Below are 20,709 nucleotides of genomic sequence, written 5' to 3'. Positions count from 1 at the left end.
AAAGGTCAACTACCCCAGCAGCTCCCCCCTCCCACACACAAACACACACACACACACACACACACACACTCACACACACACCCCGGGCAACAAGTAACATGAGGACAGATGCTGTACTGCCTGGTGTTTACACAGGGACTTGTGTGGTAATATAACACATACAGGACTGAAGGGTTAACAGGGGGAAGCACATTATTTGCATAGAGGTTTTTCATTAGAAATGCCAACTGGCTTTAAAAGAACAGGTTTAGAAAGGTAGAAAATGCAGTTGTAACAACCTCCAACTGAAACAAACATGCCAAGGCACAGGTCTGCTGGAAAATGATGGTCAGTCCTGACGAAAGCCCACAATAAAATGGGGATGTAGTTTACTGGAGACTATTAGAAGATACTTTTGGAAGGATTATGCGTACAAAGAAAAAGACAATTTTTAATAAAAATGTATCCAATTTACTAATTTTATAATGACTATGTATGATGTCATTTTACTAGTTTTTGTACTTCTGAGAATGACCATGAGTGGTGAATATTGTTTGCACAATCAGTCAAGTGCGATGACAGCTTCGCCCATCACTGGGGATGAGAATTTACACCAAAAAACAAACAAACAAACAAACAAACAAACAAACAAACACAAAAAACAATATTAATCAATCTAATATTAAATTACAAATATTTGTATAATATGTGCAGAAGATACTTTACTTTTTCATTTGCAGACTATTGTAAAGTGCATAACGGCACAACTGATCTAAATGCAGGCACTAATGAGGAGCTGACTCTATCTTTTTAATTGTCTCTCTAAGGTTCGGCCAATAGCAGGTCCCCAACTGTGCCTATTGTCGTACACTGTATCTAGAGAGCGGGCTGGAGCTAGTGAAAGGCCTTTAATCTGAGGGTATGTGTTAGTAGATTTTTATTTATTTATTTATAAAACACTGACAGCAGACATACAATCGTCTTTGGTAAGGATCACATGTGGATTGCGGTGGTTTTGTGTATTTATTTAAAAATATTGTGGGTTTAAAGAAAAAGAAAAGATTAAATGGAAACGGGTTTGACCTGGCCTTTGGCACTGAATGGGGGCGGGGGAAGGGGGGTGGTCTGGTCTCTCTAACTCGAAACCTCTCTGAAGACATGCAATCCCAGACACTGGGAACGCAGTAAGTGATTTTGTTTGGAATAATGCATTTTGAATGGTCTAAACTTTTAAAACGTTAAGCATACTCCAGTGCAATTGTGTAGGCTTGTATTTATTTGTTTATTACTTTATCAGGGACAATGCAGTTCACAATGCTGAAAGTTAAGAACAAGCACTAGATGCACTACAATTAGGGTATCTAGCCAGAGCTAATTTGCAACCCCTGCCCAGGTTAGGCTTTTAAACTTTTGAACATTTGTTTAGCAAATCAGCTACTTAATCATAACAGAAACATATGAAAGTATGCATGATGAGTAAAACAGATGAGCAAAATAACAATTTACAATGTTTTATAATGCGATGCTTTACATTTGGGGTCTTTGTGATCAGTTATTACAGTTGTGACTCTCTTTAATCCTTGTGTTGTCTTAACATTCTGTATATGACCCACCTTTACTAAACCTAAAATAATACAGCTTCATTGAATTTCTATTTTTCAAATCTATTTTGCATGAAGGAACAACTAGTCACTCATCACAAACTTCAATTTCAAGTTGAAAAAAGATAATTTTGGGGGTTTTCTCTGTTGTTAAGCATAGTGGTGGGTCATTTTTGATCCTTAAGACAACACAAGGGTTAAACAAGCGTTTCACTTTTTAATTAAAAACCTCCTGCTCTGTTTATTTCAGTTGCTAAGTCATTCTATGAAGGTACACCTTTTACTGTAAAGGAGGACTGGTCATTATATGAAGGTGCACCTTTTACTGTAAAGGAGGACTGGTCATTCTATGAAGGTGCACCTTTTACTGTAAAGGAGGACTGGTCATTCTATGAAGGTGCACCTTTTACTGTAAAGGAGGACTGGTCATTCTATGAAGGTGCACCTTTTACTGTAAAGGAGGACTGGTCATTCGATGAAGGTGCACCTTTTACTGTAAAATGAAATGTATGTACTCAGTGAGCACTTTATTAGGTCTTCTGCTGCAGTTACGAGGTTTGACGCTTTGTGTGTTCAGAGATTATCTTCTGCATACCACTGTTGTAATGTGTGGTTATTTGCGTTACTGTCACCTTCCTGTTAGCTTTGTCCAGTCTGGCCCTTCTCTTCTGACCTCTCTCATTAACAACACATTTCTGCCTGCAGAACTGCTGCTCACTGGATGTTTCTGGTTTAGCACCAATTCATTTTAGGTTAGGGGAGGTTGGGTTGTAACACCACGTATGCATGCTGTTATGCATTTAGTTTCTGCCCCATGATTGGCTGATTAAATATTTGCACTAACAAGCTGGTGTACAGGTGTACCTAATAAAGTGTATATATATTGAAGTGAATTCTAGCACATTTTGAAAAAGCAGAGTAACATAATTTTTATGTAGACAGATTTTTTTCCCATCTGGATGCGGTATTTGCAGCATGGTAAACATGCATTTTGTCACTAATTCGTGTTCTGCTTGTAGGCTACAAATTTGCTGTTGGTCGTGGAAATTGAGCGTGGAAAATGACCAGTCTGCTTGGTTTTTTCCCGCCCAATCTCGGCCCCATGGAAACGCAGTTGATGAGCCCGACCATACAGTCTGCAGTAATACGCAGGAATGGCAGGTACGATTAGGTCCAGTTTATCTACCACAAAACATTAGCGCACAGGAATCTGCATGGATGCAAATGCCGCCAAAAGCAGCACACTGCTTGGTTACTAAGTGCATTAAAACTATTATGTATGATACCGCTAGATGAAGGCTTGGAGAAGTGAAATCTGATACAGTACCTTTATGAATCTTCATCGGATCATGTCATTATTCCTCTTCCCAGTGTTTGTGAAGTGGTTTAGTAATGGTTGGTTTTGTAGGAATTCCAAGGTTTTAATGCCAGTTATCAATCATTTTAGATCATCAATCAGCTTTTGTTTGCCATAGAAATGATGCATTTCTAAAAAAGTATACATTTTTGGTTATTATTAGCTTACAAGCATGAACGAAAAAGGGCAGCAATTAAGGTTTTTTACCATTCCTTTTAATGTATTCCATTGGCTGAATGTATGTTCTGTAATTAGCTACTATAAACATATGTTGTTATTGGATGGCTATGCTTGCCAGTGTTGTTACTGCTATAGATCTAGACCAAGGGCATCCAATCTTATCCGAGAAAGGGCCGATATGGGCGCAAGCGTTTGTTTCAGACCAGCAGAGGCACACCCGATTCAACTAATTAACTAATCATGGTCTTCAATCAAGACCTTGATAAGTAGAATCAGGTGTCTTAGTCCTGGGCTAAAACAAAAAGCTGGCTGCACCCACTTTTCAGATAAGATTAGACACCGCTGATATGGACCAAAGGGGAGGATTAATCATTGGAGGACCGGAGCATTAAAATAAAGAAGAAGAAGCAGAAGAAGAAAGAGGTATGGACAACATTTTAAATTACTAAAGTTTAGGGCTTTATCGTGTAGCCACCTAAAATAATGTTTTAAGGCGTCTGTGGTTGCTGTAGGTTATTTCTGTGGAGAACACTTAAGGTAACTACTATTGCTTGCTCCTCTCGGCGCAATATGAGACCTGACCCGCGAATACATGGCATACAGCCATCCGAGTAATGCATGGGAACAACGCAATGACATTACACGATGACCTGAAACAACCACGTGTATATAACGTGCTTCACGGAATATAAACCAAGCAGTGGATTTATTCACAGCGCTACCCTGCTCCCTGGTGGAGGACAACAGATAAGGCCGATACTTTTTTTTTTTCTAGAAAAGGAATCTTCCTGTCTTCCAAGAGCGCCCAGATTAGGCCTGTTTTTGTAGGCCATTATAATTTCGTTCCATTATAGATTCGTTATATGCAAAATAATACACTTTTTTATAACACACATATAGAAAACATCAATATAAATATAATAACACTGGCTCTTTATATAAAACATGTAGCAATGTATTTAGCAAGTGTGCTGCTGCTGCTGATGATTAAAAGCAAACACAGACAGCCGTTTATATAAAACAGCTAGATTTGTATATGTTTTTTGTTTGCACATTTGGGTTGTTTAGGAATGGTAGATCTACATAAATCGTCAGAATATTCAACAAGTTACATTACTGTAGCAGGCCTATGGTAGAAATGTGTCAGATGTGGTCAGTACTTCCTATGGGATCTTTTGCCATTTGAGATGCATGCAGATGTTGGAAAGGCCGATCCATAACAAGTAGAGCTTTTTGTACGATATCACAAAAGTTTCCTTCATAGCTGCACAACCGATGAAAATCTGTTGCAGAACTTTGATACCTACCTAGTTTTTGGATTCTGACAAGTAAAAGACTAATGAATAATTATCACATTACAACCTAATTTTAATGGCAGAAACTGCACATTTACCATATACCCTATTTCTACTTTTTAAAGGGAAGGGAAGATGGTGTGAAAACAAAAGGTGATTATGCCTAATGGTGCTGAGCGATGAACCAACATTTCATTGCTTTTTTCGTGTTTAAATAATTAATCATCAATGTCTTTTTGAAAATTTTAATTGTCTTAAGTTAATTCTGTGGATAAATGCTGCTTTTCTGCAAGCTCGCCGTATTAGTCTTTTAAGTTGTACTTTCTAAAAGTCAGCTACTCAACAGTTTGCACAGAAATAACTACTATGACTAACTAAAGTGATTGCGATTTCGGGAACCCAGGACTCGCACAACACGAACGATATTGGAGCTGGACCAAAGCGGTATATAGCCTATGTACTGTGCGACTCGACCCAACAACACATTATTCCATGACAACATCTCTAAAAAACTAGTCGTTTTTATTCCGCAGCATGTCATATCTGCCTAAAAATTGGTCTAATGATTTTGTCAATATTACTAGCTATTATTAGTAAAGTTCGATGGTGATGGCTGGCTGCCTGCAAAAGATAACATTTCTTTATATTCTGAGCCAAAAGTGTAAAAACATAAGAGTGAAATATACACATCTGAAATTCAAATAGCTATATCTTAAAAGACCAAAGAGCTAATGATTTGTGCTGTAATATGCACTCAATACATTGGAGCCAGAAAATAGTCAAAGTTTCAAAGCTTTTTTTCCAGTTAGTGTTTATCATTTCAATAAAACATTTAAAAAATATATGAAATTGTCATTGTTTCATGGTACATTAGTTAAAAAAATTAAATTGATCATTGATTATTTCACAAAACCGAATCGAAATCGAACCGAGCTACAGAAAAAAACCTACTAATCGCTCAGCACTAGTGAATAATGCTGTTTCTTCCAAAAAGAATCCACACACATTGCATTCCTTTCACAAGAAATTTCAGAAAGAAAACGATTTTCTGTACCAATGCATTGTTCAGTGTTACTTGTAGACCACCTACTGGCTATACGCTGTTAGTGCATTAATGCAGCAAACGGGCAGGAATTGAGTGCTTTTATGTACATTGTAAAACGACAAGTGTCAATTCAACTCTATATTCTAATCCAATTGGGACCATATACCAGGTACTCTGCAAGCGTTGATTAAACACATTTTACTGTGTACTACATGAGGAATTGCGTTTGCCGTAAGTCAATATGTAGTAAATGCAATAGAGAGGAATGATATATGAAGCACAGTACGATTATGTCACCGTAATGTCGTCAAGGCCGATTCATTTTGTGGTTCTGCATGTCAGAGACAAATTTGTAGCTCCTTGGCCACTTCTGTTGTCAGGCCTTCAGGGACATCAATATAAACAGGCAGCCAGTCAGATGACTAGAGCACCGTCAGTTGGTTAAGGTACATGACTGGGATCCGCAAGGTCAGTGGTTCAATCCCTGGTGTAGCCACAATAAGATCTGCACAGCCATTGGGCCCTTGAGCAAGGCCCTTAACCCTGCATTGCTCCAGGGGAGGACTGTCTCCTGCTTAGTCTAATCAACTGTATGTCGCTCTGGATAAGGGCATCTGCCAAATGGCATTAATTACATTTACATTTACATTTTAGACATTTGGCAGACGCTTTTAATCCAAAGCGACTTACAAGTGCATAGGTTCTTCCACAAGTTAACGCAACACATCCATAACATCCAACACATCCATAACTAGTAAAATTAATGTAATGTAATGTACAGGGCAGTCTTTTCAACCCATTGTGGCTCAACCAGCAATGGACCCCTTATTGGCCAAAGCAGAGTCCAGGGTGGGAACGATTCAATCAGCAGGGTAGTCCTCAACGCATCAAGCGACAGGCACACCCTCTGCCGACTGGGTGCCACTGGCTTTAATCTGCTGGCGTCAGCTGTACTGGGAGTGCAGTCCTCTGGTTCAACGGCGGTGCCAGCTCAGCTGGAGGACCGCAGAGCTGAATAGTGGTGGCAGCTGGCTGAATGCACTTCAGAGGAAGTGCAAGCTTGTCTGCACACTGTTTGCGTCGCAGCAAAGGGACTGAAAAGATTAGACACAGTAAACTGGAGAAAAGAGAAACTGGGATAAAAGTGCCCCCCCCCCCAAAATAAAATAAAATAAAATAAATAAATAAATAAATAAAGTGTGTATCTACTGAATTAGTCGCAACATTTCTCCTAACAGCACATCAGTGTTATTTTTGCCCTGTAAGTTGTTCCAGGCTGATTCCAAAAATCCCCAGCCATTTTGACATTATGTGTTTGCCAACAAGAAAAAAACAGCAATGTAACATTCTTGCCAGAAAATAATCCATCTTGTTAGTCTGATGTGAAATGCCTGTGTTTGTGAGGCTGACACCATCTTTGGCAAAATGAAAACGAATTTGCTAATTTAGCCAATAAAGCAAAAGCTGGTAGCACTGTCAGTGTGTCAGCTTTTCCATTCATATCCTGTGAGAGGCATAGCCCCACCTGTGGTAATACACTAACGTGAGCTAAATCCAATAAGGCTTGATTTATGTCCTGGTTTTCCGATGAATGGAAAGCTCTTGTTTCTGTGGTCATTCCTACATAAAGGCAGGGAAGAAGAAGAAAGAAGAAATACCATCTTTAAACTGACATAGTCAAGATGTTGAAATGTGGAATGTTTTTGTTCATTTTTTTTAATGTGCCATATGAGCAGAGGCTGTGAGTTAAAAATTCGAAAACAAGAAAAACTTCAAAAGAGATGTGTGTGCTGTCAGCCTTTTGATGGTTTATAGATGGGGTTATGGTCAACAATTTTCTTTCTCGTCAGTTTGGGAAGTTTAGTAAATAATTATAATAGATTTGTTTACACAGGAAAAAAGCCACACTTGGATTTACTAGTCAAAGTTAAGGACAGTGTCTCATTGAATCTACAGTATTAAAATCAATCAGCTTAGGAATGATCTCTTCCAAATGAATGTGTTGGTTGCTGGTGAACACATTTGTTTCAATGCATGAAGTGAAGCCTTTGAAACTAGTGAAAACTGTCACACCAATAGCAGTAAATTGTTACTTCCCCTATAGAGTCAAAAATGAATAAATGCTTATAAGATGCATATTTTTTGTGAATTAAGGATTGGTGCATACATTTTTAATGAGAAAAGATAAATAAGTACATATTTTCCTCTTAATTTTAATGAACAGAATTTATGGTGATATAAAAATATTATAATAATGTGAATTTGGTCCTGATGAAGCTAAGGCACAATTTCATAATACATAATGTTGCATAACCATTTTTTAATAAGGCAACAAACAGCTCTATTTATTTTTTTTACTTTTATTGAACACAAGTATTTCTGACAGAATGCAAAGTCAAAATGTCTTCAGTTAGTACTCAGTATTTACACCAGTGACAGTGGAAAGGGAGGTGATACCAATGCTTCACTTAGTAAAAATCTGTATACAAGAGAGAAGGCCCCAAATGCAGGGAATGCTGGGATAGGAAGGACAATGGAGGTCTCTGGGGGATGTGACACACCTTTTTTAAGAGGGGCAAGGCCCCTCTCCCCGTACGAAAAACAAAACAAAAACCTTCATCTTAAAGACAATTTCTTTACAGGAACTCTTTAACTTTTTTTTGGCTTACAATCAGAAGTGATTTCACCTTTCTAAAACATGTGACATGACTGACTCCCTCCGCACAAATCATATTCATGGCACGACACACAGGTATCAATGTAAACTCACAAAGAACTTGGTCCCACGTTAAATGGCAGTTGAAACAAGAATCAAAAGCCACAGCAATCTCCAGTTTTTTGTTATTTTTTTAGATTTTTTTTTTTTTTTAACGACGATAAACGCACAGGTGTCAGTGTTAATTCTTTACATCACTAGGAATGGTTTGCGATCGATTCAGCAACAAGCATCCCACTTCTCCGTTTCTTTTTTTATTCTGCACCCTTGCTGATTAAATGCACTTGATGTCTGTCATGTAAATAAAAAAACCTTTTCAGAGACGAGTGCACAGAACATTTAAAAGATCAATGTACGACAAACCTTTCTCCAAGACCGTTTTCAAGGACAACAAATCAATCTGAAGCTCCACACCAATGTAATTCACCCAATTCCAAGATTCTGTTATGAGTACATTTGCATGCTTGTTCAAATAATAACAATAATAATAATAAAGGTGTCATTTTTATTCTCTCAACTAGATCTTATACATGTATACACAGCAGCAGTACTTAGAGGTTGCCAACATGCACTGCCAAAGAGATTCGATGAAACGCAGGACATTTGCTGTCTGTATCTGAGACTGTTCCTTCAGTATTTTGAGAGCTTAGAGCTGGAAATGAACCGGTTAAGAGCTCGCGGCCTCTGAGTTAAACTGCTAACGAAAGAAGATGTGTGGTACATTCAATCAGCGCCCGTGTTGATACCCTCCTCCCAGCCCGACCCATTGTAATGAACAGTACTGGTCATGGACAGTTGTCTAAAACCTCCATTTTCATCCCCAGAGCCTCGTATATTCAGAAACACATTGATCAATATGACAAGACCATCAATTAAAATTATCTTTTTTTCTTTTTTTTTCTTTTTTTTCACTTTTTTTTCACAGTTTGAACTCACAAACTAGCAACCAGCCCCCTCCATTGGTCTTGGGTCTTCCCTGGGCTGTAGCCCTTAGGACACTCAGCTGATAACAGCTGGCGACCCCAGAACTCTAGGGCTGCCAGGACAGAGATCACCCCCTGGCCAGCACTTCCTCTCTGTGGTACAGGCAGACACTAACATGGAACGCATGCCAGAACAGGAACTTGTTTTTTTGTTTTTTTTCTGAAGGCACCGTTCCCCTATTGTGGTGATTTTTTTTTGTCTGTTTGATGCGGTGTTTGTTTCCATTGAACATTTTTTTTTTGTCTGAACTATTTGCTAAACCTTTCACAACCAAACTATGATTTTTTTTATTCTATGACAAAGAACACATTTTATTCACACGAGGATATTCACGCATTCACAGTGCACAAGCTTGCTGTCTAAAGAATGAGAAACATACTGTACAAAAAGATCTGATTGAATAGTTTTGAATTCCCAAATTCACATCAGAGCACTATGGCTTAAATAATGTATTCTTCCAGGCATCATTTTTGTTTGAATGCATAAAAAGAGACTAACCATCAAAACATAGAAATCTTCAATCTCTTCTTTTTAAATCAGTCTCTTGAGATGGGATAAAATTGCAATAAAATGACTGATAAATGCAACATTCATAATGGTTTGAAATAATCTGGGAAAATGTCAACGCATTGTACATAAAGAGGGATAATTTTTGTATTTCCCAGCCATTGTAACCTTTAAAGCCTGATCTTCGATGACATCATTCTGAGTAAGCCGTAATATGATTGGCTGCAGTGGAGTGGTGGGCAGGGCTACGGCAGCTGTCCACCTCTACCTGTCAGCCAGTGGACCTGTGGCCCAGAGCTCCTTCCATTCTATTTACTGTTGCGGGTGGATGTCTCAAAGGTCAAATCCTCATAGTTAACCAGACCCTCCACTACAAGCACATTTCTGAGGGGTCAGTTAAAGCAGGATGAATTGGGAGAGTGACAGGGACAGGACAGAATGGAAAAGCGTGTAGTGTTATAATTTCTTTTTGTCAAAGTGAAAATAAAATATGGATTTCTAAAAGTGGCTTTAAGCTGTTTGCACCCCTAACTGTCAACTTTGACTTCATTTCATTGTGTAGGAAAAATCTAAGTATTTCTGTTCTCTTAGTTTTTTGTTGTTGTTGTGATGTTTTACGTACAAGCACGATGTGTTCATAAAATGGAAATAATGGTAAAACAGTGTAAAAATCAGAAAAAACTAAAACAAAAAAGCAAACCAACAAAACATGGAAAAATCCTTTTGCAAAGCAAGCATGCTAATGCTCTATGCTATAGCTAGCCCTGAAAATAAAAACAAAAATTAAAAAAATAGATAACATAAAAGGCAGTTACTTTTGCACATAATCTTTTAACAAGAAAACATTAAAACGTAACCAGACCCAGTTAGCAGTGACATGAAAATGACAATACTGCATTATAATAAACAACGTAATCGGGAATAATGCGGGTTGAGTAATGTCACAAACTTGTGTGTGTGTGTGCGCAACATAAAGGCATTGCTCTTGAATAAAGCTAAATTTTCCATGGTTTTTTCTACTCAAACTGATATTGTTTTCATTATCGCTTTATCATCACGTAACTGATTTCTGCTTAACTGAGGATTCCCATGGACAGTGCTGATGAAATCTCACTTTTGGTTCCCTCCAACCACTTCAGAAAACAAAAAAACATACAAAACAAAAGAAAAACAGAAACCTTAAGCATCTTTTTTTTCCCTTGAATGCTGACAATACTCTGAAAAGAAATGATAAAAAAAGGACTGTGTGCATAAGACTGTATTTCATCTACAAATCTAGACTTATTTCCTGATCTGAAAACTCCCCCCCCCCCAAAAAAAAAGACACTGAAGAAAGAAACCTTTAGTAAAATGGTGATTTTTTTTCCCCCCGTTTGTTTTCCGGTGTGGTGGTGTGACGCTCTGTAGGTCAGTGAAGGCGGCTGAGTCTCCCTCTTCGGCCGCGGGCGGGATCACGCTTTGCTCTCGTTGCCGTTCGTCTGCGCGGCTTCGTTGGGGACCGTCTTCACTTCCGGCGCCGGCTTCTTGGCCTCGGCCTCCTCCGGTGTGCTGTTGGCCTCCACTGCATTCTTCCTGTTCGGGAGAAGAAGAAGAAACGCACAAGGAGGCTCTTTCAGTGAATTCCGATGGCTTTTCGCCGTCACCAGTTCGTTCTGTCTGGTGAACTAGCCTTTTTGAGATCTGAGTACTCTCTCTGAGCACACAACAAAAGCACACAACTTCAAATATGCAAATACGCCTCCAGACTTTCTCTATTTTACACAAAAAAATATCAAGCTAGAAGTGGCACTGTAAATTGAGACAGTCAGAAGACAAAATGGAGGAATATGAGGGTGTTACACCACAGAGGCATGCTGGAGGACACACACCATCCAACATTTGAGTAAAATGACATGAGCATGGAAGGGGAGCCAGGGAACCAGTCAGGAGAGGCGCGTTCCCTATGGAGACAACACTGGGCATTACCTGCAGACAGCTCAGAGTGACTAAGTGATGGCCGCTTGCCTTACTGTCCCCTGCAGATAACACCGGTAATGTGGTCCTATTAGCGAGCTCAGAGACCAGAGGGCTGTGTGTTCCAACGCAGGGTAAGGACAGTGAAAAAGCTGCCTTCGGTGCACAGAGATTTACCAAAAAAGGCAACTGTACCGAACATGACGGACTCCTGCCTTGTGCTGTGACACTGGGATCTGCATTTGGATAGTAAGCATGAACGCCACAGTAGTCATTAACCTGAACTTTTGCCTGGAATCAGACGTAACCTAAAGGTAGGTTTAATGGCAGCATGGTTTAAGACTACTTTTCAATTGTGCAAATATTGCAATATTTATTTGAATATACTGTAGATTTGGTAATGAATACCAAGTGAACAGTTTTGTGTGGAACTGGGTTTCACGGACAAGCCACTGTCAACCACAACCGAATCGCCAACTTGTCAAGACTGACAGCATAATTTGTAGTAAGTAATGAACGTATTTTGCAGTTAAGAAATAATTTTTTCCTTTTAACTATCCAGGTTTTTTTTAGTTTCAGAGTGGGGAACTTGAGACCATTATTTCCATGGTTTTCCACAGGCAGTGAGAGCCCTGAAATTAGTTCTGGGCAAAAAAAAAATGGAATCGGATCCGACAGGGAGACTCTCCTCTCAGTCAGTACGGTGGGCTCCACGAGTCTCCCTGCTTCCACCGCCCTACGGCGCGATCGCTCCGCTCTCTCCCGCTCTATTCCCTCGGCCCCTCCTCTTTATTGCATCTCGTGATCATGATCCGAGTGATCGCGTTAGTGGTCGCCCTTCATCTGCGCGACAATGCTAAAAGGAGGCTAATGTGCTAACAACTCCACTTGTCAGCGTGAAGTCAGCATCCCAGCTGCGGGGAGAGCGCTAGGCGACTGGGGCCAGGCGGTGTTGAACAGCCGCTCAAGGTAAGCCACAAATTTCTCAAAGCAAAACATTCTTTTTTCTTTCCCGTCCGAGTTGAAGGCAACAGATATTAGAATATGGGGCCGCTTCAGTGGCAAAGGACTGGAGGATGATTCTATATGTCAGAGTCATATTTTCTCATCCCCCGCCAGACTGAATCCTCATATGCTTTAGTCACATAAACCACACCATCCCTTGAGCTGTTTCTCAGCCGACACAGAAATCCATTAACTTTGACCGAAAAAATGTCACGCACTAAACTGATATAAAACGGTGCCATTCTGCATCTGTTCGAGGCCGGGAAGATGCCTTACGCCTTTTCCTTTTTTTTTCCTCGAGAAAGGCGGCACGGCACAGTAATGTAGCCCTTTCAGCGGTAAATTGTGTAGAATCCACGTAAATGGTAACCCGCAAATGAAAATAACTCCCGCCGTGTTTGGCGGGAAACCAGAACAACCACGCCTTTCTCATCAAGCAATCGGTGCCTTAGCGGGGGATGGTGCTTTCTGCGTGAGCGATACAAAGGGCGAAATAATCAGCAAAGACACGGTACAAAAACAACTGATGTAGTAGGCAGGTGGTAAATGCAGTTAAAAAGTAAATAACAGTCCAAGCCATGCAGCTGATTTTTTCCGGCTGTCCTCGCCCTCTAGTGGCAACGCGCTCTTACTGCAGGAGCCCTTGAGCGTTCAAGGGACTAATCAGTCGGTCGGTGAAGCGCTAAGCGATGGCCGCTACTGTGTTTTAGGCGACGGCGCTGATTATTACGGCTCGTTTAGATATTTCAAAGGCGTTCGGCAACAGGTGCGGGGGTGGAGGTCGAGCGGCGTGGCGTGTTTGTATAAAAACCCCTCTTGTCTGTGGCAGGTGGCGGGGGCCCTGGGACGGGACACAGATGGAGAGAGGCGCCGGGGGTGGCCAGGGCTTGGCGGAGGAGAGCAGAGAAGCAGCAGCAGCTGGCTCTGGCTCAGGATGAAAGGACGTGGAGAGGAGAAGAGAGGAGACGGGCTCGTCCTGTCTCAAGACTGCGGTAATGAAAAAGTGTTCACGGACCGCTGAACTTTGCCTTCCTAAAGTCGAACGGGTGAGCCGGGGGTTGATCCCTTCGCCCGTTCCCGATGGGGTTGACTCAGAGATCTCGTGATGCAATTCCTGATCAGATTAGTCAACCGAGGAGCACCCCTGATCAGTCCATATTAAGACTAATTCAGTTTGCGAAAGGCTGCTAGGTTGATTCCTGTCAAGCTAAGCCTAGAGTGACTAATCTGTAATAATGGTTAACCAGAAATCCCCTGACTGACCCCTAATGAGGTTAGTCAGACTGGACGAATCCCTCGTAAGACACAGGGAAAAGGGATGGACTATGATTTAACCTAAGCATCCACTCATTAGTCCTCATTGACTTCATCCATCAATGTCGTCGATAACAGCCAGCATCACCGAAACACGTTCCAGTAGACGTCCTGGGTCGGGCTGAGTGGAAGGCAGGCTGTTGAGGGGCGACCGTGTCCCACCGTCGCTTGCGAGCCTCGAGGTGCTGTGGGCCTTCTTCGGCGAAACACCGTGGATGATGAGTTACCCCGCCCGCTGACCCGTGCCGAGCGAGACGCCTGGGCTAACCTGCGCCGAAGTCCCTGATGCCCACTCGCCGCAGAGCAACAGCACTTAACCCGCCAATTAAGACGGCCATGAGACAGCCAAATGGTGCTTGACCGGCAAATCTCCGGTGGACCCCGGGCTGATGATAAGCGTGAAAAAGGCCTTCTGTCAGCTACCGGGGGAAAGCTGATAGAAGGTAAAATGGAAGCTGGGCGGAAGGTACAGCGTGTGGCTCGCTGGGAGGCGCTGAATAACGTGCCCTTGCGCGTAAACGGCTTTTGAAAGCTGTAGCGGGGCTGCTGATCACCTTGGGAGGACGGGAATGTATTCGTATCGAGCACACAAGCCGAGACGCCCCCTATACCGCCGGAGAAATCAAGGTAGGGCGGTACCAAGCCTTTTCTCTGGGCGATGATTAAAGTCGTTCACTCGGTCAAAGTGACTTAATCTGCGGGGCCCGCTCTGTCGAGCAAAATGGCGTGTTCTGCAGGAAGGTGAAGGTCGTTGCCAAATGCATTCACAGAATCTTATTTTCCCTCCTGTAAAAAACATTTTGGTGGTTGAAGAAAGCAGCAACTCAGTGTTTTCAGAATTATGTCTGTATCCGGCATCCAAATGAACCTTCAAGGATCCGACCAAAAGGACATAATTTCAGAAGTTCACAAGATTAAATGCTGTTGTGCTTTTGAAAGGCCGCAAAATAAATCAATTTTTCATTACTGCTTTTGATAAAGCACTTGTTTTTCCAAGTCTAAAATGTCCAGTATAGCCATATTCAACAATAACCCGTTTACATCATTGTAGTGTTGATCCGACATACGACTAAAACTGCAAAATGTGCAACAGCACAGCAAATATATATCCTGCATACTGCAGATAATTGTGTATTCTTCAGGAAAGAAAAAGTTTAGCCTGAACTTCAAAGAGGAAGTGGTACGTGGATGCATTTCTGACGGACAGTCCAGCAACTCGTCAGGGCTATAAATCTCCTTTGTCAGAACTGTTTAAAGGGCCAGACATTAAGCCACCGATACAATCTCCTCATGTCAAACCAGGTCAGATTCTAAAGACAAATGTACCAGTTAATCTGGCCTCTTTTATCGCTATTTCTGAATTCATGACATCTAAAGTGAGACATTAAATTAAGCCATATCATTTTTTTTAGCTTAATAATGACATTTTTTTGGCAGCTGAAAGACCACAATAGCGGAGAATGTAAATTATTCATCAGCCGCCGCCGCTTCACAGAGACCGCTCGGCTGCAATAGCCATCACTCCTGGAGCGGTGTCTCCACCGACAGAAATCCATTATCTCCTCCTGAAAAAAACCGTCTCGCTAAGCCCGTGTAAAATGGCACCATTCTACATCTGTTCGAAACCGGTAACAAGCTTATCCCCTTTGTCTTTTTTTGGGAGAAAATTGTGAATCAAATCCACGTAAATGATACAAATGGAAGTTTCCGGTGTAAGCCAGGTAAACAAGGATGGTGGTATGACAGAAACTCCAAACTTCCTTACTCATGTATATGGGGTATACAGAATCGCGGTGCTGTATGTGTTAAAATACCCAATGCGTGTGGCGTTTGTTTGTGTGCAATACTACATTAATAAATGTCCGTTAATCCATCTGCGGGTCTTTTTGATTAAGAGAGTTTAGCGTTGTACGTTTGTTAACAGAACTCAGATGCGAGCCAAATGGCAAGGCTTTGTTCTGAGCTGCTGTAAACTCCCTGTTTGTACTTCCAGCTGAAAATGAGTTATCATCATTCCGAGACAGTACGGAGGACTATTTGGGACAACTTCGGCTGTTGTTCATTTAATGGGATTAATTCATCATGTGCTTTAACCCTCCCTTTAACCTCTGCCCAATGGCTAATCTCTGGCTAATTAAAGCTACATGGAGCCTCACAACAGCCAATGAATCTTGTCCGTTTGGCAACCGAACCCCCAGCGCTTTCCGCTTGATTGACCGGGACATCGTCAAGGTGCCTTTAAGTGGACAGCCGAAACCTCACAGAAATACGACACGAGTCCTGGAGTGTACCTTGTCGTTTTTCCTAAGTAATAATTGTGGAACGGAGGACGTGGTGTCAGCTATTCACCTATCTACCGGCTTGCCTTGACAAACACCCCAGAGTGTGAAATGAAACAAAAACAAAGCATAAAAAGCTGAGCTCCCCCTCTGTCTGCGGGCAGGGTGGAGTGAGACTGATCTTCAGAAGCAGCCCTGCGTGACATGCCTTTCGGGGTAGTCAGTCGAAGGGCAGGGGGACCTCCCGAACCAACAGTCCCCCCCCCCCCCCCCCTCCCCTCTCTCAGTTTTGATCACGGGAGAGATTCACAGCTGCTTTACTTCCCCCGCGGTGAATAACTAAAAAAGACAGACAGGTGGCTACAGGACCCCGTGCTGGGCATTATGAGCCAAAGCAGTGACATTAATGGAGAGAAAGAGAGAAAGAGAGAGGGAGGGAGGGAGAGAGAGAGAGAGCGAGCGAGCGCCAGCTGAGCAGAGAGCACAAACAAGACCAGAACAAACGTGGAGTGGTGTGGGAGCGGGTCAGCGTGAGGGTGGAGGGGTGTGGTGGGGGACGGGTGCTGGCATGTGACACGTAGAGAGATGCGCGACTCCACAGAAACAGGAAGATGGAAACACGGAGAAGAAGTCATACTCGTCTCGGCCGGGCGCGGACGTGGGCTGGGCGGTGGAGTCTGCGGGGGTCTCGCTGGGCTGCTTGCCCAGGGCCTCAAAAACATCCTTAGCCAGGCCAATGTCTGAGCTCTGGAAGGCTCCTCCGTCTATCTGAAAGTCCTGGTTCTGGGAGGGCTTGGGCACGCTGCCGGGGGCCGAGGGGGCTTTGGTGGGCTCGGGCGGGGCCGGGGCTGTCGTGACGGTCTGCGGCGCCTCCTTGGTGGCCTCGGGGGCGGGGGCGGGCGTGGCCTTGGTGTCGGGCACCAACGGGGCGGGGTTGCTGGGAGCTTTAGGAGCTTCCTTGGCGCTGGGGGCGGGGCTGGGGCTGTCGCTGAGGTCGACCAGGGGCGCCACCGTGGGGGTGGACCGGGAGGGGGCGGGAGGGGAGGCGGGGGAGGGGACGCTGGCTTTGGGGGTGCTGGACTGCAGCGCGGGGGCGCTCTTGGCGTCCGAGCTCGGCGCGGCCGTGCTGGAGGTGAGGGTGGTGGCCTCGCTAGCGGGGCTGTTCTGGGCAGTGGAGAAGGACTCAGTGACATTGTCTGAGTTAGTGACCACAGAAGGGAGCAAGTCCACTACTGTGGCAGCGGTGTCGGCCGTGTGCCTGTGAGAACAGGAGCAGAAGACAGAGAGACAGAGAGAGACAGAGAGAGAGAGAGAGAGAGAAGAAAATAGAGCGCCAGTGAGAGAGAGAGAGTAAGAGAGAGAGAGACAGAGAGAGGAGGCCGTGGCACAAACAGTGACTGTGAGACATGCAGTTTTCAAGCACAGTAGAAGTGATTAACTTCAAAAATAGTTAGGCCAAAAATTTAAGGGCACACAGTAGGCTAAAAGGTAGGAGCTACTGGCAGTAAAAGATTGAGCAGGAAGAAACTGGGCTGACATGTCTAAGCACAGCAAGCTACAATCTAACATGAAAGCAGGGTTGCTACGGTCTACCAAGACTGAAAGACTGGATGGAAAAGGCAAAAGAGCACTTACAGTAAGAGGCTTAACACTGAAAATACCTATGCCCAGGCATCTCAGAACTGACTGAGTCGCTGCATTCCCTGATGCCCTGTGGCTCAATTATCTGATGCAACTAGATTTCAATAATGTGCACCTTAACAAACTTGAGGCATCTCATCAAGCTTTACATTCTCAGGTTCAGTCATACGAGGTGAATTTTATTAATCCAGCCACCTCATCATGAGTGCATCTCTGAGGTCAGACATTTTTATTTTGGCTGCTCATTATTTTTGCTTGTTCTGGAAGAGGCATATGGCCCTTTCCTGTATCTGACAGAGAAGAGGCTCAGCAGCGTGGTGTACTGTCGGGTCTCAGCGAACACGACGTCAAAGTGCATATTCGCCAAATACTTTCAAGTTGCATCAGTTAGCTTTTTTATGTCACTTTAATTGACTGTCTACAGATGCCACCCTGCTTCAGCGCCTGGCAGCCATCTTGGCTGTGCTGCTGCCGAAGACCGTAGATCCCGGGTGGCTTCTCCCTCGATCCAGCGAGAGCAAGAAAAACAGGGGATAGACTCATAAAGAGAGGAGGATGAGGAGAAATTGACCGAGAGAAACAACGAGAGGGGAGGCGTAGGGAGATGGAGAGAGGAGAGAGAGGGGGATAGGGAGAGGGGCGGGGGGGCACTCACTCGGGCTCTGTCAGCGGGGTGGTCTCGTTGGGCTCCGTCTGTCCCCCGCCCTCGTGGTTCGGGGTGCGCTCCTCCTCTGTCCTCACCTCCACTATCGGCTCCTTGGACTCGTCCTTCCTGTAATGGGGCGTTCGGTTAGACTGACGGCACCGTGAAGAGGCAGCGTGGTCATTCAGCCAGCTCTGGCACTGCGTACACTCAAAATAAAGGTACGGATAGTGCCTGAAATGGTACAAAAGCTCTGTCGCTCTGTCACCTTTTGCTTGGAAAACATAGTCATCTGTATCCAGTGAGAACATTACTTTCCTTTCAGGGTACATTTGGGAAGATTTGATCCTTGAAGAGCAAAAATGTACGTCCACTATCACTTTGTTTCTGAGAGCATACCACCTACAGTACAGTGGCAGAGAGTATGGACTGGGCTCTGGTTCCTAAAGCAGGGTCTAACACGGTCCCTCCACTATCACTGCGTTTCTGAGAGTGTGCCACCTACACTACTGTGGCAGAGAGTATGGACTGGGCTCTGGGCCTGGAGCACGGTATAACCCTGGCTGTGTCGTAGCCGCCTCATGGCCTCCTCGCTGGGCGCCTCCAGCAGAGCGTGGGAAGAGCGCTAGCTCGCCCGAGGCTGCCACTCAGACACGGGCCCCGACAGACCGCGGCCCAGCCGGAAGCAATGCGGTACCGGCGGGCCACCGGCACCAAGACCGGCCCGGAATGAACCAGTCAATCGAATCAAAACACAACGGGCGCGCTCTCAACGAGTAATTACCGCGAGGTGAGCGGAGCGTCGCGAGGCGTAGCGGGCGCCGTGCGAACGGAAAAGGCTAATGACACCCTGCCAGAGGAGGCTTGGGAGCAACGTGACTCGCAAGGTTACCGACTTGTTTTCTGATTCCCCCCCCCCCCCTTCTTTCTAAAAGATGTGGGGCGGCCTGTAGCGTTTTGGTTAAGGTACATGACTGGGACCCGCAAGATCAGCGCTTTGATCCCCGGTGTAGCCACAATAAGATCCACACAGACGTTGGGCCCTTGAGCAAGGCCCTTAACCCTGCATTGCTCCAGGGCTGTCTCCTGCTTAGTCTAATCAACCGTACGTCGCTCTGGATAAGAGCGTATGCCAAATGCCATCAATGTAATGTAATATAATGTAAACAAATACTCATCGGCTCCATTTTCCAATTCCCAGGGAAGTGGGCACTACAAGGCCTTTAATGTAAGATGCTGCAAGAACATGAACACGCCCCCAGCCCTGAAAGGACTCACGTGAAGGCAGCCTTGCCCTCCTCCATGTCCTTGCCCTTGGCGCCGGGGCCGGACTTGCCGCAGAAGTTGACGGCGATGCACATGAGCAGGCCGCACTTGTTGAGGAAGTAGCAGGTGACGTCCACGCCCACCAGCAGCAGCACGAACACCACGATGAGGATGCCCACAATGGCTCCCGTCCCCAGGCCCGAACCATTGACCACGGGGTCTGCAGGAGGGAAGGAGGGGGGGGAGGTAGAGAGAGGAGAGGAGAGGAAGATCATTCCATGTCTCGTCACGCCATTACGGTCTAGGTTCTCATAGTAGCAGATGGATAATGTTAATATAAACGGCTAAGAAAAACAAGCATGCCCTTTTGCAAAAATCTGCATTGGCGTTTTAATGAAAGATACAGCAACACTGATGCTCAGTATTATTTTGAGATTGGAGGACAAATTTTCATACTCAAAGTTTAAAAAAAAATAATGTTATGTATCTTTAGACAGTGATATTTTAATTGTCTTTGGCAATTAGAGCCCACAGCACACTCAAGACCAACGGAGAAATTGAGGTCAAAACATATAAAGGAATGTGTTTCGGACTGAAAACATATACTACTTACCAGAAAAAAACAAGTGAACATCCAAGAAAAGATTTTGTTAACTACAATTTTGTTTACTTATTAACAAGCAACTAATGTACAGCGTTTTCGTTTTTTAACAAGCACAGATAACCTTTCATTGAATAGAAGAGATGTTAAATAAAAAAGGCACTTATTGCCATTCTAGTCAGGTCTCTCTATTCTTCAAATCCACATAGCCTCCAGAGTTAATACATTTCTTGAGATGCAAGTTATATTCATGGCAATATTCAACAGTTTAGACATTAGACATATTTTTTTTACCAAAAAATAAAATCTATATCACAGGATTAGCAATTAGCAACATGGCCTA

The 20,709-nt window shown here is 43.7% G+C and overlaps 1 protein-coding gene across 2 annotated transcripts in view; it reads right to left on the bottom strand.

Moving 5' to 3' along the window:
• Positions 1–10,980: 10,980 nt before the first annotated feature.
• The window catches only part of ncam1a (neural cell adhesion molecule 1a), a 244,871-nt gene continuing 235,142 nt past the window's right edge, over positions 10,981–20,709 (bottom strand). For both annotated transcript variants that reach the window (XM_061247778.1, XM_061247779.1), the window contains 3 exons: positions 19,778–19,985; positions 18,512–18,628; positions 10,981–11,236 (listed from right to left, as the gene is read on the bottom strand). In XM_061247778.1, the coding sequence (XP_061103762.1) occupies positions 11,116–11,236; positions 18,512–18,628; positions 19,778–19,985 (446 nt within the window). In that variant the 3' untranslated portion in view covers positions 10,981–11,115. The remainder of the gene's footprint in view (positions 11,237–18,511; positions 18,629–19,777; positions 19,986–20,709) is intronic.

The sequence above is a fragment of the Conger conger genome, chromosome 7 (genome assembly GCF_963514075.1).
Source record: "Conger conger chromosome 7, fConCon1.1, whole genome shotgun sequence".
Classification (NCBI taxonomy): Eukaryota; Metazoa; Chordata; class Actinopteri; order Anguilliformes; family Congridae; genus Conger; species Conger conger.
This window is presented reverse-complemented; position numbering and strand designations above follow the sequence as displayed.